At 33.2% G+C, this 24,580-nt stretch overlaps 1 protein-coding gene across 3 annotated transcripts in view; it reads right to left on the bottom strand.

Moving 5' to 3' along the window:
* Positions 1–731: 731 nt before the first annotated feature.
* ROCK1 (Rho associated coiled-coil containing protein kinase 1) overlaps positions 732–24,580 on the bottom strand; it is a 160,915-nt gene continuing 137,066 nt past the window's right edge. For 2 of the 3 annotated variants that reach the window (XM_029921780.1, XM_029921782.1), the window contains exons 23-33: positions 23,906–24,071; positions 22,369–22,462; positions 21,827–21,915; positions 18,729–18,917; positions 17,694–17,853; positions 10,652–10,722; positions 10,362–10,450; positions 5,373–5,451; positions 4,954–5,215; positions 3,641–3,848; positions 732–2,268 (exon numbers count right to left, since the gene is read on the bottom strand). In XM_029921780.1, the coding sequence (XP_029777640.1) occupies positions 2,262–2,268; positions 3,641–3,848; positions 4,954–5,215; positions 5,373–5,451; positions 10,362–10,450; positions 10,652–10,722; positions 17,694–17,853; positions 18,729–18,917; positions 21,827–21,915; positions 22,369–22,462; positions 23,906–24,071 (1,414 nt within the window). In that variant the 3' untranslated portion in view covers positions 732–2,261. The remainder of the gene's footprint in view (positions 2,269–3,640; positions 3,849–4,953; positions 5,216–5,372; positions 5,452–10,361; positions 10,451–10,651; positions 10,723–17,693; positions 17,854–18,728; positions 18,918–21,826; positions 21,916–22,368; positions 22,463–23,905; positions 24,072–24,580) is intronic. The other variant, XM_029921781.1, reaches the window with a different exon arrangement.

Here is a 24,580-nt window from a genome sequence, read left to right as displayed (position 1 = left end):
TACTTTGGGATTGAATGGGTTTTTGAACTTAGAGAAGAGAAGCAGCTCTCTTGGCTGACCTGGTTCTTCATTGTGGCTTATCTCTGTCAGTTCTCAAGAGTTCCATGCTCAGGTCTCCTTCTTTAACTAATTAGAATTAATTGTTGTCTGTACTTCACTGGACCTTACAGAGCCAAACAACTGTCTACTAACAATATAGCAAGCAGCATGAGCTTCACATTCTGACAGTTCTCCTATGCGTCCCCCCCAAAACACAGAGCGGCCAAGGGGATGCTGAGCACGCAGTGGGTTTGCATTACAGTTGAAGAATCTGGCGTTTAGGGTATTTGATCTTTTATAAAGAGCACAAGAAAATCTGCCAACTTTTGCTCTGGAGGGAGACATTACCTTTTATTATACTGGGCTGTAAACAACCTGCCTTTCTACTGACAGAGACAGGTTACTGTCCAAGGCTGTTTACTATACAAGTATCCTTGGTAAAGATAGTCCAGAACTAAGACTGTCCGAGCCACTGCACACATGATGTGGAGAAATGCAAGGGATTTACAGAGAACTGTTTCCCAACAGACATTAGCCAACTGAAACAACTTGTTTTAGAGCCCAAACCAATTTTTCTTTTAAAAATTCACTTTAATCTAGTCATGGAATTTAACAAACATTGGTATACAGTCAGGGACTAATTTATAATACGGTTTCTATTCATTTCAGCCATGAGAAAACACCAGTCATTATTAAAGGTATCCATCCATAAATTACTTTTATTTCTCATTAAATGAGCACAGAGTCATTAGCATATTAATAACAGATATGTTTATTATTACATATCCATCAGTGCGGCTTTCAATACCACTTGAAACATGCATATCATCCTAGAGACAAATCAGTTTTCCAGTGCTTCTTATTTGATACACATTACTGCAAAGCCATTATAAATTACTGAGGAGGTATTTGGTTAAAAAATATAAACAATAAATCATACTGCCCATATAAATCAACTCTTGTTTAGGACAAGAGTTTAATAGTATTTATCTGGTAATTCCTATGTTAACTGGAAAACATCACAGATGTATTGTCATAATTTTATATTGATATAACCTACATATTTTGCAGAATTTTATAAAGTCATTCATTATTATAGCAGGTAGTTTAATGCAGAGATTGTACTCAATTTATGAAAGTCCAACAAACCTCTAAATTTTAAATTAAACCAATTATCAATGAAGAAACCCACTGACACACGTTTTTGAAAATATGTTCTTTTGAAATTTCTATATTTAGTCATGGCAGTAAAATCATTCTTTCAAATTAAGGCACTAAAAGGGCAATGCAACTCCCATTGAAAGTGTTCTAAGAATAATTTACATTTCAAACAGTGCATACATTTCTTATATGTTTGTTAACTTAATGTCTTTATCACTTAAAACCACAAAGAAATACATTATACAATTACAGAAATGATGTACCCCACAAAATGCTTTTAAAACTTGTTTTTTTTTTTTGTACAGTTAGTTCCTAATGTCTCTAGTAGTAAAATAACTCAATATGGCTTGGCAAAAATGCATAGATTAAATGTAAAAAAAAAATGTTTTATCGCCATCTCCCATTCCCCAATCTATAAACGTGCTGAAACACATACAGTATTTTGTAAAGCATAATGTAAAATATTTATTCTCCTTAAGTCCACCATGGGCAATCAAAAGTGAGGCTTTTAAATTCTACAGTGAGGGCACTGAAGTCAAGTGATGTCACTGTTTTCTAAAAATAGTTTTGTATAGTCTTGCAAGAGCACAAAGACTGAAGTCATTTAAAAGAATTTCAGTTGTCTCATTTTGAGATATTTTCTTTACTCCTTCCATGAGCTGATCTTCATAGTGATTGGCCATTCCACTTGAAAGTGAAAGTCCCTTCCTCTCACTCATATGAGGAAAACTCTGTTCTATCATGATTGACAGGCGTTTTCTTAGAAATTCAAAAAGGCAGAACCTTTTTAAAAAAATATATCTACGTAAGCCTTTCCCTAATTGTACTTGCATTACATAGTAATAATTAATCTAATCTACCTGTAGGCAAACCCGCAATTAAAAAACAAAAAAACCCTCAGTGTGCTTTTGTGCCAAAGCAAGGACAGAATAACAGCAATCTTAACCCTGAAGCCTGTGATATTTGTGTCAAAGGAACAGCCTGTCTGCTCTGCATGGTTAAAGAAGCCTGGTTTATCAGGTAGCATTCCAAGTGATTCCACAAGGCGTTAGGTCACATGGTTAACTGCTGGGCGGAGGGGGGGGAAGAAGAAGAAAAAATTATAATTTAAGAAATATACTCAGTTTAAAAATGCAAGAAACAAATTGGAGGGAAAGGTAAATATATATTACCTTCATATGTGGTTAATACCCCAAATTTGGAAAATAGGAAAAGGAAAAATACACTTAGTATTGTCTTCTTTCTACTTCTACTCTATTTCAAACACATGGTGTTCTTTTGTTTTTTACAAAGCTATAATTCAATTTTATATAGTTTTATATACAGCTTTATCCTATACAGGAGAGAGGGGATATAGGATTTTACAGAAATAAGTCAGGAGTGAGATGATAATACACTCTAGTATGGAGGGTGAAGAATACAGAAGACAACACCTAACTAGGCATTTTCAAAGAATTAGACTTGGTTATTGGTAATAGGGAATGAAGAAATGGGATGAATTAAACATGGTTTTGGGGGGCCTGGGTCGCTTAGTCGGTTAAGCATACAACTTCGGCTCAAATCATGATCTTCCAGTTTGTGAGTTCGAGCCCCACATCGGGCTCTGTGCTGATAGCTAAGAGCCCAGAGCCTGCTTCAGATTCTTTACCCCTACACCCCTTTGTCTCTCCCCTGCTCATGCTCTGTCTCTCTCTTAAAAATAAAGAAAGATTAAAAAAAAAAAAGTATTAAGTCTGCTTGGATGACTTGAGTGACATTAGCAAAGATGCAAATCAGTGTTAGTCAGTTTCTAGATTAAAATGTTCTTTTTAATACAGGGGTTACACTCTAGGAAAGTTAGTATTTGGTATAGGATAAAAAACACAAGCTTTGGAATTGGATAAAAATACAAACAGGTTTCAGCCCTGACTATGCCACTAGCTGTGTGATCTTGTCCAAGTGCTTTCTTTGACTCCTCTGAGCCTCATTTATGTATAAAAATGTATAAAATGAGAACTTAATGAGATATCATCACCTCTTTTCCAGAAAGGGTTTAAATATGTCCTGTAATTGTTTATTATATCATATAAATATTTTTTAAAAATTCTATCAAAACCAGTTAAAACAAAAGAGAAGGGGGATATTTAGCTGGAAAGTTTATTTGCAACACCATTTTCACTAATAATACCAAATAATTTTGACTGAAAAAACAACCACAAGTTGTTTAGAACATTAAGGGCTAATGAACACCAACCAAGATAGTGAAATCTGACATGGCCCTGGAACTAAATATGAAATTTACGATTATTATTAACTTCAAACAGGAATCAAACTAATTTGTAAAGTCATATATAAATAAATGATGCCCTCGATGGGGAAAAGAACAATTAGATTTTAGATTTTAACAGATATTAGTCAAGCACTTTAAAAATGTCAGAAAGGTTAACAGTGTAATCCTTACCTAGTTTTTCCAGATGTATTTTTGACCACTTTTCGGAAAGACTGATTTGCAGTGGATCTTGTAGAAAGTGTTCGTGGGGATGCACGAACAAAACCAGATGGTGGATTCTTAGGAATCTTCTTCACCAAATGTGTTACCCATTTTTTTTGTTCATCCTGAGAACATGCTAACAGCAGCATATCTCTTGCTGATGTTACATCATAACTGACTGTTAACAAAAAAAGATACAATTAAAGTCATACAAGGGCATCTCGGTGGCTCAGTCAGTTGAGCATCAGACTCTTGATTTCAGCTCAGGTCTTGATATCATGGTTTGTGGGATTTAGCTGTGCGTTGGGCTCCATGCCGACAGTGCAGAGTCTGCTTCAGATTCTCTCCCTCTCCCTCTCTCTCTGCCCCTCCCTGGCTTGCGTGCACGTGCGTTCTCTCAGAACAAACATTTTAAAAAATAGAAAAAATAAAGCCATACAGTAAATACCTAAAATGGCCCTACTGAATGAATAATTTTTTAAGTTCTTAAAATTTTAAAAGATTTACTACCCTTAATTAAGCTTAGACAATATCTCTCCTTAATTAAGCCTGAAAATTTAAAAAGAAGACACTAATCACAAACTACTAAGAAAAATAAAGTAAAAAATGAAATGCAGAAGTGAAACAAATTCATGTATTTTTAGAACCTAAGTTTCTTATCTTCTTTTTAAAATGTTTATTTATTTTTGAGAGAGAGAGAGAGTGTGTGAGAGAGAGGGAGACACAGAATCTGAAGCAGGATCCAGGGTCTGAGCTGTCAGCACAGAGCCTGACATGGGGCTCGAACTCATGGATAGTGAGATCATGACCTGAGCTAAAGTCTGACACCCAACCAACTGAGCCACCCAGGTGTGTCCCAAGTTTCTTATCTCAAAATAGCTATTGCCTATATTCTTTCTCTCATGCTACCCTTGTTAATCTAGACATTTGTTTATGACCCTGCATGTTGGTCCAGGCAGCGAAAACTAGACAAAAAGAAAACAAGCAGGAGGCAAAAATTCAAGGAGGAATAATATAGTGGAACTCATCTGCAGCTCTTCTCTCCAATTTAGAGTAATTTCTTAAAGTTTTTTTTTTTTTTACAAGGGGGTAATTTTCTTTAAAAACATTATGTTTTGTAGCTGTGAAATGAAGGCTACATGTTGCTCCATGAGTGTCAAAATACTACTTCTTATAACCTCTTTTTAACTTTGTATAGAAAATGCTATACTTGAAGAAATTATTTCAATGGGACTTAATTATCTAATTTGCTATAAATTGTTAAAGTAATTTTTATGCCTTACCTTTACATGGAGAAATTAAGTCCTCTTTCTTATCTAAGTGATCTCTGTGGCACTTAACATGGCATCTTCGACATTCTAGGGCAGGAGGTGGCTTAAAAACATGCCAGAGAGGTTTGGCACAGGCCTCACAGTTGGCGGGAAAGTGGTAGAGTGTAGGAATGAACTCATGGCCTTTGTGGTTTTGAAAATTAGTCTTTTCAGCTTGTTGTACTGGTTCCATCTCTACATCTTTTCTACATTCACCTTCATTTGCATATAGTATCTACATTCAGGAATGATAAAAGGAAGATTTTAAAAAGTCTTAATTTGTACATATAAGTTTCAAAGTATAAAAAGCATTGGTGTTTTTGCATACTTTACAAAATGCATTTAGTCCTTAAGTAAAAGATCTTCTAAAATTAGATTTTAAAGGTTTTTACCTGGAATATTTTAGGAATTTCTTCAGTTTCAGCTCTGTAAACATCTCCTTGGGTTACAGGTCGAACGTGAAACAATTTACTAAGATGATAATAAATATGACAATCTATTAAACTCATTTACAGTAAAAGACAAACATTTCATTGAAGAGGACATACAGGTGGCAAATAAGCACATGAAATGATGTTCAACATATTAGTTATTAGAGAAATGCAAATTAAAATCACCACAGGCATCACTACACACTTATCAGACTTTAAAAACTAAAAATAGTAATAACACCAAATGCTGATGAAGATGCAGAGAAACTAGATCACTCATACAACTGTGGCAGAAATGTAAAAACTGCAGAGCCACTTTGAAAACCAGCATGGCTGTTTCTTAAAAAACTAAACAAACATATGCTTCACATATTGACCCAGCTATTGAATTCATGGGTCTTTATTCCATAGAAATGAAAATTTATATTTATACAAAAACTTGTACATGAATATTCAGATCAGCTTGATTTATAACAGCCCAAACCTGAGAACAGCCCAAATGAATGGTTAAACACTGTGGTACATTCATATTCAACAATAAAGAGAAACAAATGATAACTTGGATGAATCTCAAGAAAATTATTCTTAGTGAAAAGAGATAATCTCAAAGGTTACAAACTATTTGATTCCATTTATATGACCATGCTTGAAAACACAAAATTATAGAGGTGGAGAACAGGATTATAGATGGAGGCAGAAAGGGCACTGGTTTTGGCTACAAAAGGGTAGCATTATGGTTCCCTGAGACGGAACTGCTCTATATTTGGTGGTAATCATATGAATCCATACATGTGAGAAAGGCATATACACTGGAAAGAAATAAAACTATCATTCTTTGGAGATGATGTGATTATACTTAGAGAAAAGTCCCATGGAATCCACCAAAAACCCAATAAAATTAGTTAATGAACAAGATTACCAGACTCAAGATCAATATATAAAGAACAAATAGTACTGGAATAACCAGATCCACATGGAAAATATACATGCACATACAAAATTAACTTCAACGGCAACCTCTTACCAAACAAAAAAATAAATTTTGAGATTAATTGTAACTTAAGGGGCGCCTGGGTGGCTCAGTCAGTTAACCGTGTGACTTCGAATCAGGTCATGATCTTGCGGTTTGTGAGTTCAAGCCCCACAATGGGCTCTGTGCTGACAGAACCTGCTTCAGATTCTATGTCTCCCTCTCTTTCTGCATCCTCTCCCTGCCCCCAGCCCCATTCACGTTCTGTGTCTCTAAAATAAATAAACATTAAAAAAATTTTTTTAAATCATAAATATCAAGCCTAGAAAAAGAAAGCTCCTAAAAGAAAACACAGAATACACTGACAATCTCTGGAGGCAAAATTTCTTGGACAAACTACAAAAGGCTATCTTTTAAAAAATTAATAAATTTGTTTCCATGAAAAGACACCATAAAGAAAATGAATAGGCAAGCCACAGATTAGGAAATATTTGCACTACATATTTCGGATACAGAACTCATATCCAGAATATGTATACAGAACTTTTGCAGGGGCACCTGAATGGCTCAGTTGGTTAAGCTTCTGACTTCAGCTCAGGTCATGATCTTGCAGTTCACAAGTATGAGCCCTGTGTCAGGCTCTGGGCTGACAGCTCAAGCCTGGAGCCTGCTTCAGAGTTGTATCTCCCTCTCTCTCTGTCCCTCCCCTGCTTGTGCACTGTCTCCCTCTCAAAAATAAATTAAAAACACACAAAAAAATTTTTACAAATCTATCTTGAAAAAGACAAGTAATCCAATTTAAAATGGGCAACAGACATGGAGATATTTAAGATATACAAATGGCCAATGAACACCTTAATAGATTTTTGGTATCATTAGTCATAGGGAAAATACAAGTTAAGACAATACTAAGATAGCATTTCACATTCATTAGAATAGTCAAAATGTTAACTACACTGGAGTTAAAATGAAAAAATTAAAAATAAAAAAAGAAAAGCATAAATCAAAGACTGACAGCACCATAAAATGGTGAAAACATGAAACTGAAATTCATATACTGCTGGTGAGCATAACACAGTGTGACTATTTCTGAGGACTATTTGGTAGATTTTTAAAAGATTAAACACAGATTTACTCAATACCCAGGATTCCACTAAGTAATTGCACATGAAAAATGAAAACATAAATCCAGCAAAAGAATGTTCTTAACAGTTTTATTTATAATAACTCCAAACTGAAAGCAAGCCAAATGTTCATCAAGAGAAGAACTGAAATATACTAATTCAATGGAATACCACTCAGCAATAAAAGGAACAGACAATTGATACACATAGCAAAACACTATGCTGGGTGTAAGATGCCAGGCACAAGAGAATACATATTGTATGATTCCATTTATAGGAAATTCTAGAATAGGCAAAACTCAGTAACAGAATTCAGATGATCTTTTTTTCCCCCTGAGGAAATAGGGGGATGCAGGATGATGGAAATATACTTTATCTTGAAATGTGTAATGGGTAATGATTACATGGGTGTTTGTAATTGTCAAAAAAATAGAATACTTATGATGTATGCATTTTATAAAAATTATACTTCAACAAAAAGGTAAAACAACAAACTTTCATCAGTATGAAAGCATTTAACTCAGTTGAAAGATAATGTCTCTAATATTAGTATTTATGTATCATTTGATTTAAGTTGGTCATTTAAATTTTTAAAACCAATACTTCTTTAAAAAATTAGGAAATCAAAACAGTATGTTATTGGTACAAAAACAGACACCCAGATCACAAGATGAGCACAGATAGCCCAGAAAGAAACCCATGCTTTTATGATTGATTAACCTACAACAAAGGAAGCAAGAATACAAAACAGGAAAATGTCTCTTCAACAAATGGTGCTGGAAAAGCTAGACAGTTACATGCAAAAAAAACCCAAAAAACAAAAACCTGGACTACTTTCTTACACCATACACAAAAATAAACATAAAATGGACTAAAGACCTAAAAGTGAGACCTGAAACCATAAGACTTCTAGAAGAAAACATAAGCGGTAATCTCTTTGATAATGTCAAAGATTTTTTCTAGATAGATCTCCTTTGGGAAGGAAAACTAAACCAAAATTAAACCTCTTAGGACTAGACCAAAATAAAATGCACGGCAAAAGAAACCATCAACAGAACAAGCCATCAACCTACTGAATGAGAGAAGATATTTGCAAATAATTATATGATAAGGGGTTAATATAAAAAATATATAAAGAACTTATACAATTCAACACCAAAAAACTCCCAAAGAATCCAATTTAAGAATGAGCAGAGGACAGGAGCAGACATTTTTCCAAAGAAGACATACAGATGGCCAATAGACACATGAAAAGATGCTCAACATCAGTAACCATCAGGGAAATGCAAATTGAAACAATAACAAGAGAACACCTTATATCTGTCAGAATAGCTAGAATTAAAAATATAAGAAATAACAAGTGTTGGCAAGGATGTGGAGAAAAAGGAACCCCTGTGCACTGTTGGGAATGCATGCTGGTGTAGCCACTACGAAAAACAGTATAAAAGTTTTTCAAAAAAGTAAAAATAGAATTACCATATGATCCAGTAATTCTACTACTGGGTATTTATCCAAAGAATACAACAACACTAATTTGAAGGGATATATACAACCCCTATGTTTATTCCAGCATTATTTAGAATAGCCAAGATATGGAAACAACACAAGCATCCATTTGTAGGTGAATAGAGTTATTGCTCAGACATAAAAAGAATGAAATCTTGTCATTTGCAACAACATAGATAGATCTTGGATATCCAGGGTATAATGCTACGTGAACTAAGTCAGTCAGAGAAAGACAAATCCTCTGTTTCACTTGTAAGTGAAATTTAAGAAACAAATGAACAAAGAAAAAAAGAGACAAAAAACCAGACTCTTAGAGAACAAACTGATGGTCACCAGAGGGGAGGTGGGAGGATGAGTGAAACAGGTAAAGGGGATTAAGATTACACTTATTGTGATAAGCAATGAGTAAATATGGAATTGTTGACTCCCAATATTGTACACCTGAAACTAATATAATACTGTATGTTAATTATCCTTGAAAAAAAGGAAAAAATGGATATTTAAGAACCCTCTGGTAGCTGCTCAATTCATTTTACATTCTAGGTATAATTGATTTTATACATGTTTAATTCCAAAGGAGTGTCAACACTTCATTTTAAGTTTATATTTTTCATGAATAGCACCCACCGCATTTCACTTTGAATTTGTATTTTGTTGGATGTTTTACCTTTTCTACTATTTGTATGTAAGCTCCTTAAACATGGAACTGTCTTACTCATCTTTTATAATCTATAGCACTCATGATGATACAGGCAGCAGTGCTTAGGAAACGGTTTTAGAATGAATACAGGGGAGACATCCTAAGCTTATTAAAGGCCTCTGTGATCCACTATTAAAAAGCAGAAGATGTATTTATATATCCTTAACAATGACTGCATAATCACATACAGTACTTTTGAAGATGCTCTCTGAACTTAAAACCAATAAACATTTGAAATTAAAATTTGTAATCAGTTATGTAAATTTCCCCTTCCATTTTGATAAAGGTTTAATATGAAATTTTATATTTATTAAAAAATTTTTAAGTTTATTTATTTTCAGAGATAGAATAGGGGAGGAACAGAAAGAGAGGGGGAGACAGATAATCCCAAGCAGGCCCCCACTGTCAGTGTAGAGCCCAATGTGGGGCTTGCATCCCCAAACCGTGAGATCATGACCTGAGCTGAAATTGAGAGTCAGATGCTCAACCAACTGAGCCACCCAGGTGCCCCTAATATGAAGTTTTAAAATTTGTTAAGAAAAGCAGGTAATATCAGTTAAATAACAAAATATAAACAAAATTGTAAGTCTATAAAAAATTACCACAAATTAACATCCAACTGATTTAAAACTCAACCAAAGGCAACTTACTCTATGTCTAATACCATGGATGGATTAGATTGTTCCTTATCTTGCTCATCGTTATAGAACAAAATTTTTTTGCTGCTTACTACAACATACTGAAATGAGAAAAATAGGGGAAGATATGTAAGAGCAACATTAACTTGGTTTAAAATAAGCACAATGATTGTCATTTATGTCTGAAGTATATTGTATTAATCTAAGATCAATCCTAAAAATAAAGCAATTAATACAAGTTCTATGTTTTAAAAGCAAAATATAAAACAGAATATCAATTAGAAAAAATGAGGCATATATACCTGTTTCTTCCAGCCATATCGTTTGATATTTCCTCTATTTGGTATTGAAAGCCAACCTTCAATTCTTGACTCTAGGAGGAAAAAAATATGTAGTATTCAGCCTTAAGTAGTAATAAGAGGAAAAGCTATTACAAGTTGTTTGATGGCATGCAGCAACAGGCATTTGAACACAGCTAAATGAATAAATGCTACAATTTGCTCTTCCATGCTTCAATCACACAAATCAACTGTAATGGCCATACAAATATTGCAGAAAAAAATTCCAAGCCACTTTTCCCATAAAATTAACGTTTAGTACTCAATTATAAAAGTATGAAGTAAAACAATACCCTTTAGAGCCAGGCAAGACTGGAATGGATTGCAGCTTAAATGGGATATGATACAGAAGACTTTAAATATCATTTAACACTTATAAAACTATTTAGCAAAATAAAAAAATGCAGCAAGTGGAACAAATCAGAGCAATGATTTACACAAGAAAGAGCAAGCAAAAGTACAGAGAGGTGTCCTATTACTCACAGAAGATAAGAACAGAAGATAAATAAATAAGGAATGCAGGCAGAATCAACTAGATATAAAGAATAAGAGAAAGCATTTTATTTGTTTTCTTAGCATAATATTATGATAAACTTATTGGTAAAACACCTATAATAACTTCAATAAAATTGCTGAAGTTTGGCTGGGGGTTACTTAAGTCCAACTGCAATTCTTTTCAAACTAAAGAGGTATAAATACAGACTTTTAAATATGTGATACTGGAACTTAATAGCCCAAAAACATAGAATTGAGTTGCTCAGCTGCTATTACATTAACCAGTTTTTGCATACCAGAAATTCCTTGACTAATACAATCAAGGAATTTAAAAATAAATATTATTACTGTTTAAATACAATTAATATTTATGAGTAATATCTGGAGGAAAAAGATTGTTAGAAATAATTATTTTATATCAGGTTAGAGATAAGAGCATTTAATTGTTTTCTACACCTGTCTTATATTTGAAACACACACACAAAATTAAAAATAACCAATTTTCAAGTACAATGCTTAAATCATGACCCTAATGGGAATATATAATTCCTTTCCCCGTGTAACTTGAAAGCTGTAAAACATCTAAGTCTTAGAGTAACAGTAACAATAGGTAAAACATTTAATCTATATATTATCCCATGAATGTATATTATATTCCTATGAATAAAGGCTAGTATAGATTCTACAATCATTCTCCTCCATTTACAAATGAAGAACACCAAAGTTTAGAAGGTAAACTGACTTGCCCAAGGGTATACTCTATCAGTAACTATCAAAGTTACACAGAGTTTACCCTGGCAGGCTAATTTCTGAGTTTCTGTTCCTAGAATACAATGCAATTCTGTCCTTTAACTAAAAAGCTTTGCAGTTAATTGAATTGGAAGTAGTATTCTTCTTGTTACAACTTCTTCCATGTACCTAATGTCCTTTGCTTTTGTTACTCCTTTTCATCTAAATTGTAGTTGTTAAGGTGGAACTCAGCTCAAAACAATCCTCCTCTTCTCCCAACTACTCACAGCAACTTCTTAGTTGCTATTATTTAGTACATCAATAATTTTTTTTTGCCTTTAAGTAGTTCCTTGGTAAGTTTTGTAAGATCAGGGACTATATCCGAACACTATTTTTATATACTCCAAGGCATTTGACACATAGAGTAGGTAGGTACTTGATACGTATTTGTTGATTATTTTATAGTTCTGTTTTCCCCCCTGAATTATTCAGTTAAAGCTACCCTTTTCAAAAGAATTATTTATATAATAAATGATTATAAATAATAATTAAATAATTAATAACAAATAATTATAAATAATAATTAAATATTAAAACCATTTAAATAATGGTTTAAAAACCAAAGGGCAGTTTTAGGGGCACCTGGATGGCTCAGTTGGTTAAGTGTCCAACTTCGGCTCAGGTCATGATCTCATAGTTCATGAGTTCGAGCCCGTCAAGCTCACCACTATCAGCCTGTCAAGGGCAGAGCCTACTTTGGATCCTCTGTCCCCTCTCTTTCTGCCCCTCCCCTGCTTGTGCTCCATCAAAAATACATATTTAAAAAAAAATCCAAAGGGCAGTTTTCCATTAAATAACACGCAGAAGGTTGTTAATCACTCACAAATATTCTTACAAAAGCAACAAGTTTTTGTTAGGAAAATTTTCCTTCAGTGTGCCCCAAATTGCAGCTCTTACTCCTATGTAATACCAGTAATTCCTCACAGAAAAGATGGGTAAGCCACCAAATTTTGACCTTTATACAAAACTGTGTATGCCAAAATGCCCCACACCCTAGTTATTTCTCTTATGAGAATAAACGCCAAAAATATTTATGCTTTATGACTCTAGGGTTGGATTAATCTGCCAGTGTTTTCTTAAATATATTTTTGATGGACTATTGTAGGTTATGACTTTATCTGTCATTTCCGTGTTTCTAAAGAAATTTTGTATATCAAAGGCATTTTATGAATCAAATAAGCTCAATTTTATATTTGTTCTTATTTAAATTAAATAAGGAAATTTGGAACTCAAAAAAAGGTGCTGAGGATATGTGAAGGTTTTCATCAGTTTATAATAATATATTTTTTTAGTTTTTTAAATGTTTATTTATTTTTAAGAGAGACAGAGTGCAAGTGGGGGAGAAGCAGACAGAGAGGAAGACACAGAATATGAAGCTATTAGTACAAAGCCCAACACAAGGTTCAAACTGACAAGCCAAGCCGGCAGATCACAACCTGAGTGGAAGTCAGACATTTAACCAACTGGGCCGCCCCGGTGTCCCTGGTTTTCACCAATTTAAAACAAAAGTGTTACAGGAAAGAATTTTTGTTTCTGCTTCTGGTGCATTCCCTTCACAGAAGCAGGTGAACTAAGCTCACGGACAAATTAAAAAATACTTCCTAGCTTCTCCTCTGTTTATTTACTCCCATCTTAGATACTAATGTATTAGTTATATATATATTTAAAAACCTCCTTTAAAACCATGACAACTTGCGACCTACATAGCAATCTGAAAGTAAAATGTTTTAAATACCATCTTTTCCATCACAAATACAGAAACCATCTTCTCCAGATTAAAACATGTTTAGGACTTCTAACTCTAGATCATCATCAATAATATGCCATAAAAGCAGAAAGTACAAAAACAAAGTGGCTCCAGGTTTTATGTTATTTGTAAAGCAATTTTAACTTACAAAAAAATTAGATATTATTGCAAATCAGCAATTGACTCCTTTACCCAAATAAGACACATAGAGGCTAACTATATATAAATCAATATCCAATACAGCCAGTTTAAATATCAAAGTTAACTGCTGAAGACTACCAAAGTTTTACTTGGATAAACATGTACTGCTTAAGAAACAGAGCTAAGGAACCATCCCCAAATATTTTAATTATATTCAGAAGTGATATAAAAATGAAATTAATGCTCAAGAATTCTGATGGATAATTTCCAAATCATTGATTAGATTTGGGCAAGTTGGAAGTTCTCATATATTCAAATACTTGGAAACACACCAAGAAACCCACCATTTACAGGATTAAATTACAAAGACTGATAAAGCTAGATGGAAAGAGAATGAGGCAGATAATCCGTAAGAGATCATGAATATTAGAGTATTGATACTAAGTGTTTTTCCTAGTGCTTCATCTACTTTTACATTATATTCAGATTATGAGGTCAACAGTTCCAAAACAAGGAAAGAGAAAGAACAAGAGTTATCACATTGCCTTTTTGTCATTTAGGCAATAGGCAAATCTTAACTCAAGAGTAACCTTTATATTTACACAGTGTGCTACACCACAACCTGCCACAGAACCAAATGAAGACATAAAAGAATTAGAATAAAAATGATTTAAGAACTTCAAAAGGTTGTATGACGTAATTTCTTTTCTAAGCTTTTCAGAATTGGGAAACAGGAGAGATTGCATCTACTTAAGGACAAGTAGAGGCTGAGCTCTAGATATAGAAGATAATTAAATGAGAATTTTTATATTGAATGATGAAATCTAAAACGGAGTCATATTATCAGTTCATCTACCCAATTACTTAAAAACACCCATCTCACTGAACTAAAAAAATATGATCCATATTTCAAAAGGCCTTTATATAACTTTTGAGTAAATGTATTCTATTCAAAGTTCTCCCTTTTTCAGTCTGTAGTTTAATTTTCTAAAATTAAGAAAGAATTTTTAAATGTTTGTTTATTTTTGAGGAAGGGACAGAGTGTAAGTGGGGGAGGGGCAGAGAGAGATGGAGACAAACTGAAGCAGGCTCCAGGCTCTCAGTTGTCAGCACAGAGCCTGATGTGGGGCCCTGAACTCAGGAGCCATGAGATGATGACCTGAACTGAAGTCAGACACTCTGCTGACTGATTCTCTTAAGTGTACTTATTAGGTCAAGATTCTGAAATCTAAATGATCTCTAACTTAAGTCAGCTAATTAAACCATCTGATCATCCTCTGAATTGGTTTTCCTGAGTAAGAATGGAAGACAAAACCATCACCTTCCTCCTTCTTTAGATGTCCCTGAAATTCATCATTCAATTCAAATTTTTTCCAAATAGTATTTACCAATAATGGATCAGTCTCTGAAATGTTTAACCTAATAAAAAGGAAACCAAGATACACATAATAAGACATTATTATAACCAAAGATAAAGGGGGAAAGGGAGAATAAACAAAAAGCCTGGATGGGATATTTAACTTTCACTAAATAAAAAAAAAAATCCCTGGACTCTAAGCTACAATTTCAGTTCAACAATTGAAAGAATGTAGCCAAACACTCCTAAAAGTCATACTCTGATGATTAAATCTAACTTTTGAAAGGTTTTCAAACAACAGCTGAAGCAAGAGGTTCTTGTTAAATCCAATGTGATCCTCTGATAAAGGACATGCACCTACAAGATTCTCAAGAGGCAGAAGGTTTCAGAGAACCAAAAATGGGAAAAGAGAAGGAATTCCTTGACCATTGTAATAAGAAATTTTACTCCATGCCCTTCTGAGAGATCTGATTTTGGGCTAGAAGAGACACAAAAGAAGGAGGGCAGGGATTACATGGTATATAAGAAAGAGTTGAATTCACTTCTCACTTTGAGTCCCACTTTCTTGACCAAGAACAATAATATTTTCTAAGAAGTCTATTCAGTTTTTATATCTAATTCTCAAAAAACAGGATCTGTTAAAATAGAATCCGTCTAATATAAAACATGCTGCTTCATAAATATCTATTAACACATTATTCAGGAAATACATAAATTAAAATCAATTTTCCAGTTTATGACCATGTAAACAAAACTTCGAAAACCTTAAACTAGGAGTATATAGTAGTATTGTAGGGGGCACCTGGGTGGCTCAGTTGGTTAAGAGTCCAACTTGGACTCAGGTCATGATCTCATAGACCATGGGTTTGAGCCCCGCATCAGGTTCTGTGCTGACCGCTTAGAATCTGGGATCTGCTTCAGATTCTGTGTCTCCCTCTCTCTCTCTCTCTGCCCCTCCTGTGCTCTCACTCTGATCTTCTCTCTCTCAAAAATAAACATTAAAATTAAAAAAAATACTATGCAGTAGCATGTCAAGTTTGTGTGTGTATGTAAATATTTATATCTTTAAATTCAAATGCATATTTTAATATTTACAACCTAGTCACTTATAAACTGAACCTGTATTATGTGTATTGCTTATCTCTGTTAAAAAGACATAAAAGTACTATAATTTACACTAAACCCAAGATTGTTTTAAACTTTTTTTAATGTTTATATTTGAAGGAGACAGAGTATGAGCAGGGAATAGACAGAGAGAAAGAGGGAGACATAGAATCAGAAGCAGGCTCCAGACTCTGAGCTGTCTCAGCCCAGAGCCTGATGCGGGGCTCAAACTCATGATCTGTGATATCATGACCTGAGCTGAAGTCAGATGCTTAACTGTCTAAGCCACCCAGTTGCCCCAGGGCCCAAGATTTTTAATTGATTTTCAACTGGGTTAAAAAAAAAAAAGACATAGAAAAACTCTGAAACCCTAGATACTCACTTTTGCCTTTATGTGACTCTCTGTCCCGTCACTACATCTCTCAATCCCTTGTATCTATTTCTCTAAATTTGAAGCTTAAAGCTGACTACAGTTTATCACTACCGCTTTAGAAAAGTCTCTATGTAGGCTGCTATGGTTCTGATTAAGTACAGTTCTTGGTTTTTGCACAGAATACATAAAAACAAAAAAACTCCCCAAGAGAACATTAAAGAGCTGCTACTCATGAAAACACATATAATTTTCTTTAAATAGTGAGAGTATAAACAGCAGCTTCAACTTTCACCATGCAGTTAGGCTGTTTTTTGTTCGTAAACTTCTTTAGATTTCTATTAAGGTAGAGCCTCTGAGATTTATTTTATTTATTTATTTAATTTTTTTTGTGGTAACTTTATTTTTTTTTAGAATATAACACTATTTATTTAACATATGCAATTATTTTCCATCATTTACAATACAGTAGTTACAATGACACTCCAAATGGATAAGCAAAGTAAAAAATCAGAACCCCAACTTCTATTTCATGTAATTAGACTTATACAGAAATTAGAAGGTTAAGTAACAACTAGTTAATCACCTAATTTCACAGCTATCTGAAGTGGCAACCATTATATAGCAGCTTATCTATGATACATTCAAGATAAATGATACAATTTATTACTTGCCCATAAGCTAAAACACAGCCTGCTTAATACCTTGCTTTTACAACACCAAAGACTTAATCATCCATTTCCTATATAAAAGGTAGCTACTTTTTTGCATGGACCTCAAGTATATTGTAGTATTGAGATTTATTTTAATAGCCTAAAATTTCTTTTCACTGCTTTTAGTCTATAAAATGCAAACATAATCAGACTTTGGCTAACAGAAGCATAAATTTCTTAAGGATCCATGGGAAAAAGAAAGTGACAAGTTGAAAGCTAAATGAAAGAAACATACATTATTTTCCATGACATTTAAGCAAACCTGAATGAAATAACAGAAATATTCTTACCTGGAAGGTTTCCATCAGTTTCATCAGCACTAGGAAAACTAGCAACACTTGTAGAATCCGAAAGGTCCAAAAGTTTAGCACGCAATTGCTCAATATCACTCTCTTTGCTAGCCAACTGCATCTGAAGCTCAGTCCTATGTGTACATTCTTCTACCAATTGCTATTTTTGAAAAATACCAACAAAATATAAAAAAATCAAAATCAAATTTCCAACATTAAAAATTGAGAATTAATGAAACTATAAAGAATCCCAAACTGCTAATACTAAAAAATCAGTATAAACTTTATGAACAGATTTTGATACAATTTTATAAATGCAAGTTCTCTTCCTCAGTAATACATGCTTGGTAAATTCCTTTTTGCCTTGCTTTCAACAAATTTTTTGTTTTTATTTTTTAAATATAAAGCATCAAAACCCAAAAACCAAACACCTGTTAAAGCAATAGGAAATGCTTTTATGACGCCAAATGAAACAACTTAAAAAATATGGAAAGCTTCTCAGGATGGTAAAACCATAAATAATAGAGTCCAAGTCAACCTAGGACCAGAGACCATGTTCTCAATTTTGTGCTATAACAGGCCAGGAAATATATATAAAAAAAACCCTGAGTTTGATATTCTGATTTCAGAAAAGTTAAGTCCTGATTAGAGAAAACAAAAAATCTATAATATTTCAAATCTTAGAGGATTTTCAACTACAGTAGAACTCAACTGTAGTTAATATTATACCAGTCATATCTCAATTTTAATAAAAAACCAAAGAGGCAAAACTTTTATTTGATTCTCTCAAAGGAGCATCTTTAATTATGCAAATGCTAATTGGTAAAAATTATCATGATTAATAGGCAATGGAGTATCATTCTAGTTCTTCAAGATCATGGTTCATATTGGAATAATAATGATCAAACTGTGGAAAGTATAAACCTGAATATGCATTTTTTACTAAAATATCTAGAGAAGATCAATAGATAATAGGTATAAATAGAAATAGCAAATTAAGAAAATAATCACACACACACACACACACACCCCTACCGCTTGCATGTCGTTCAGTTCCTTTTGATGTTTCACCACCATCTGGTTGAATTTCTCTCTTTCTTGATTGAGTTCCAGTTGAAGCTTTCGATTTTCCTTTTCTTTCTTTCTCAAATCCTGTGTATTAGCTTTCTTTCTATCAATTTTAAAGTCTTTCCGATTCATTATTTCTGCCAACTTGTTAACAGCCTATTCAAATATTCAAATATCATTAAATAAGAATCTATGTTGGAACCAACTGATTTAAATCTCCACTAAAATGTATTTTCTTCCTCAATATCAGGAAGGACTATTCTGTGCTGGAAAATCAGAAGAACCTAATATAGGCTGGAGCATAACCCGTAGCACAAGTAACTATTATTGTTTTATCTCATTGTTCAAATAATAAGATAGGCTTGTAAAAATCCATTTGCTGTTCGATAATTATTCAGCATGTATACTGTATGTAGGCACTTTGATAAGTACTAGATATAAAAACAGAAAATACTGATATGCCTAACCCGGATAAGCCAGTCAAGCAAGCATTACAGTACAGGTTGGTAATTAAAAGAAAAGAGGCTAGCAAAGGTGCAATGGAGCAGTACCTAACTGAGACCTGAGGAAGTCAGGGATGGCTTCCTGTGTACTACACATGTGTCTACGTTATGTTTCTTAAAAAGACCAATAGGAGTTGGATAAGCAAAGAAGAACTAGTATTAAATAGAAGTGTCAAGGATGGCACTATAATCAGATGAAACCACACACAGGCAAAAATGCCCAAGATAATTTTTTTCCCTTGGACAAATAGGCAAGTAAGCAGATGGTACCTGACTAGGCCACACCAAGGCCCTTTTGAATGTAAGAGGGAACGTAAATATAAGTGTTAGTTGAGGCTAATCCCTTTTCCCAGAAGGAAAGAACATATTAAAATTGAGAAGAAGTGTTAAAAGCATGTGAAATTAAGCTACATAAAGTAAAACATAAGTTATGGTATTCTGCAATTATATTTAAAAAAAAAGATTTTTCATTTAAAACATAAAAAAAGCCCTAGCTACTGTCATTTCCATGTACATTTAGTCCTATCTAGGATGAGGAGCCCATACATATTTTAATGGAGTAAGTGCTTATCTCATTGAACTCATAATGCATACTGGTTTTTTCCTAATAGTAAATCTAACACATTTATTACAAGAAAAATAAAATGCAGAACTATATTATGAAGAAAGTGAAAAAACCCTTGTAGTATCACACATCAAAGAGCACCTCTGCTAAAGTCTCTTTTTTCAATCTGCTGGGTGTATGTCCTTTTAAATTTTTCTTTACATATATAAGCTGATTAAATGTATATTTAAATTAAAAAATGAAATCATTCTATACATTCTATGTTGTAACTTGCTTTTTAAATTTACTACTATATCATATATCATAAGAAATATAATTACCCATGTCATTACATATATGTCTATTTTGTTTATTTTTAATGGCTCTTTTGCATTGTATTGTATGGATATATTATGATTTATTAATACTATGCTGATGGGTGGTTGGGTTATTTTTATTTTTCACCATTAAAAACAATGTTGTGGGGGGCTAGCTGGCTCAGTTGGTTAAGGGTCCAACTTCAGCTTAGGTCAGGATCTTGTGTTCCATGAATTCAAGTCCATGTCAGGCTCTGTGTTGACAGTTCAGAGCCTGGAGCCTGCTTCGGATTCTGTCTCCCTCTCTCTCTGCAACTCTCCCACTAGCTTGCTCTTTCTCTCTCTCAAAAATAAATAAACATTAAAAAAATTTTTAAAACCTGTTGTTAATGTAGTGCTCTGCATGGCAGAGTTGGTCAGATCTCACAGTTCATGGGTTCTAGCTCAGAGCCTGGAGCCTGCTTTGGATTCTGTGTCTCCCTCTCTCTTTGCCCCTCCTCCACTCATGCTCTGTCTCTGTGTCTCAAAAATGAATAAACAGTGGAAAAAATTTTTTTAATGTTGCTGTAATTACATTTGTATGTGTTCTTTGAGCATTTATGGAGTTATTGACACAGGATAAATTCCTAAATGTGCAGTTACTGGGTCAAAGAATATGCACATTAAAATATGTTAGTTGTTCTTATAGTTTACTCCCTCAAAAACTATAGAAATAAATTTCTCTATGTTCATGCTAAAGAGGAGTATCATATCTCTCTCCTTTAAATGCGTCCGTTTCAAAAAGATACCTCATTATTGTTTTAATTTCTATTTCTTGGTTTATGGCTGTGGGTGAGCTTCTTAAAATTTTTTTTCTCAAATGTATCATTTCTTCATATTAGACTGTCTTTTTCTTATTTGCAGAGGCTCTTTTATTTATATTTATCTACATTTGTTGTAAATATTCTTCCTAGTTTGTTTTCTTTCAACTTATGTTGTTTTGGGCTCCACAGACTTGAATTTTTATGTAATAAATGTCAATCCTTTTCTTCATGATACATGATTTGATATAAAAGTAAGTACAATCCTTCTATTGAAGGATTTTCAACAGATATTAAGTATACTTTTGAAGGATTAATCTAGTTGCAACAATAAAAACTGCTGAGAGGGTCAGTAGATAAGTGATAAAGAAGCTATTATAATTGTTTAATAAGTAGTAAAAAATATTTATTTTACCATAAAAAGCAACTGGGGTACACAGACCTTATGAAGAATTTAAACTACTGTATAAGTTAGTAAAATGGTAAGATATCAAGTTTTAGTAAAAACATGATCTAGCTGCATCATTAAATATATAGCAAAATGATACAGCCACCCCTATAGTTTCTTACTTCCTTATTCCCAGTTCTTCACTCGTGGCTTTAGTCAAGTGTTTTCTCTTCATTAAGTTTTCCTACTGTCAATTATAGGCCTTGTGTAGAATCTAAAACATGTTCATACTAGCTAAATGAGTAGACAAGCTACTTTCTGAACTCAATTAAAATCCAATTTCCTGAAAAAGCCTTCTATATTTAATGAAGAAGGAATATTACATTATTGTTCCAATGAAAAGACTGAACATTATAACCTAAGTTTTAAGAAAAAGTTCACAAAGAGCAAATATTAGCTTCTGAATATATGATACTCAAATACATACATATGGAAAAGGCTGAGAATGTATACCTGTGTTTTAAGGGTTCTCTCTGTACTGATATTCTTTTCAAAGGCAGCCTTAAGATTATTGATCTCTTCCTCTTTCTTCAGTTTATATTCTGTTAAACAAATTACATAAAGTGTTATTATAGGACATTAAATTTCTGCATTCAAAAATAACAATGTTCTTAATTATGCAAGCATATATACATACTACATTATAACTTTTAGTAAACTTATTAAGATAATTCTTCTTTATTCAGTTTTACTGAGGTATAACTGACAAATAAATTTGCAAGATACATAAATTATACAATATGAGGATTTGATACATGTAAACCTTGTGAAAGGATTCCTCCATCAAGTTAACTAACACATCCATCACCTCACATATTTAACATTTTCTGAGATGAGAACATTTAGGTTCTACTAAGATAATTCTTAAGGCTAGAGAAGCTACTTTAACATATGAAAACAAATATTTCAAAAACCTAATACACAATATAAATAAAGATTTACCTTTGAACTTGATTAGACATTATAACTAAAACAAAACAAAAAACCTGACATACCTTCCTCTGTCCTCCTCATTTTATCAGTTAGTTCTTCATTTTCTTTTCTTAATAATTCATTGTCTTTGGTTAGCATGCTGTTTGTTTCTTCAAGCTTAACAAAACACACAAAGGTTTACATTCACTTTGCTAGTCTCTTATTTAAAATAGTAACCTTAAGAAAAATACTTCACATTCTCCATAGATGAGGACAGGTCAGACGTTGCTTTATTATGAAAATGCCTGGTTTCCCAAGGTTTAACATATATAGATATAATAAAATTCAAAATATTTTATTTATTTATTTTTTAATTTTTTTTAATGTTTTATTTATTTTTGATACAGAGAGAGACAGAGCATGAGAGGGGGAGGGGCAGAGAGAGGAGACACAGAACCGGAAGCAGGCTCCAGGCTCTGAGCTAGCTGTCAGCACAGAGCCCGACGCGGGGCTCGAACCCACAAACGTGAGATCTGACCTGAGCCGAAGTTGGAGGCTTAACCGACTGAGCCACCCAGGTGCCCCCAAAATATTTTAAAACAATTGTTAGCTTCTAAAAATTATTTCAGCTTGTGTGTCTGTGTGTGTGTGGGAAAAAGAAAAAAATGTAATGGAAGGAGAACTAGACTACAAACTTGGGGAAATTAAGTTTAGTTTTTCTAGCTCTGTGACTCTTAGCAAGTCACAATGCTTTTGGGCCTCAATTCCTTCACCTCAATAATGCTGATGAAAATGACAATTAAAAACATTTTACTTTCAGTAATATACTACTCATTCACCATTCTATGTATAGTATTTCATTTAATGTTCATAAGAATTTTGTGGAATAGGTATTATTTCTACTTTCTTTTTTTTAAAGTAAACTCTAGGCCAAACGTGGGGCCTGAACTCACGACTCTGGGATCAAGAGTTGCATGCAGTACTGACTGAGCCAGCCATGCACCCCAATATTACTTCTATTTTATAGATGAAGAATCTGAGGCTTAGAGAAGTTAAAGGAAATTGCCAAGACCATGTAACTTCTCAGAGGCAAAACTAAGATTCAAACCCAGGATTACTTACACCAGAGCACTTGACGGTAACTTCAAAAGAAGAAAAATCTAACTCCCCCTTCCATTCCCATGATCTATATAGATAACAGTATAAATTTCAGAGTAGTTAATTTTCTATAATTAATTTGTAATTTTTAATCCATAAAGAATTTCTCTTGCCGAAATAGTTTCTCTAAACTTTACAGAATTCTGGTCATAAAACCAGTTGCAACATATTAAGATAATACAACAAATAAGTTTAAGCTAAGCATTTCCTTACATAAAACATATTAAGATCTATAGCCAGAAAGAAAAAAAAATACATTACACTGAGTAAGAATTTCAGTCATTAACAATGGTTTTGGATTATATAAACTGTTTTATACATGAGTACAGACTGATCACTGTGTATAAGTAAAGTCAAAGCAAATACACATGCACAATATTCACCTCACCCTAACTAACACTTCAGGTAAGACCAATTTTTATTTAATTTTAGTCATAAGCCTTACCTGAAAACCACACTTACCCGGCTAACAGTGTGATCTTTATCTGTAATCTCTTGTCTATTTCTTGAGGCAGCTTTCTTGCTTTCTTGGGTCAATTCAAAATACTGTTCTTCCAGAAGCCCTCGAGCCAACTGCTCAGACTCTGCTTTTGTTTCTGCTAGATCCAACTGAGTAGTAAGAGTTTCTCTGCAACAGATTTATAAGAGAAATGGATATAAAGAAATTCAGTTTTTCTTCCAATTTAATGATATGCTTAAAAAGACAACTATATTTATTTATTTATTTATTTATTTTTCATCTTAGCTTGGGCAAACCATGCAGTATTTAATACATAGTAGCAAAATATTTACTATTGAAGCTTGAAAAGATGGTAGTTCTTTGTGTGCAATCTTTCATTTATGCATGTGAGAGGGTTTTCTTTTTTTTAATGTTTTTACATTGTAGTACTTGTTTTGCTTGTTGGTGGTGTTTGCTTATTTAATACATTCTGTCAAGGACAGAAATTACATGCTGGGTTTTTTTGTTTTTTGGTTTTTTCCCCCTAGGAAGTGTGTCTTAAGTTTTTCCCTTATTACTTTCGTTACTTTTTTTTTCCTCTTCTTTTTTTGGTGGTGGGGGTGGTTATGTTTAAATGAAGTTGCTTTTACAACACCAAAGACTTAATCATCCATTTCCTATATAAAAGGTAGCTACTT

Source organism: Suricata suricatta, chromosome 14 (assembly GCF_006229205.1).
Source record: "Suricata suricatta isolate VVHF042 chromosome 14, meerkat_22Aug2017_6uvM2_HiC, whole genome shotgun sequence".
Classification (NCBI taxonomy): domain Eukaryota; kingdom Metazoa; phylum Chordata; class Mammalia; order Carnivora; family Herpestidae; genus Suricata; species Suricata suricatta.
Note: the sequence above shows the minus strand (reverse complement) of the source record. Positions and strands in the feature narration are given on the sequence as shown.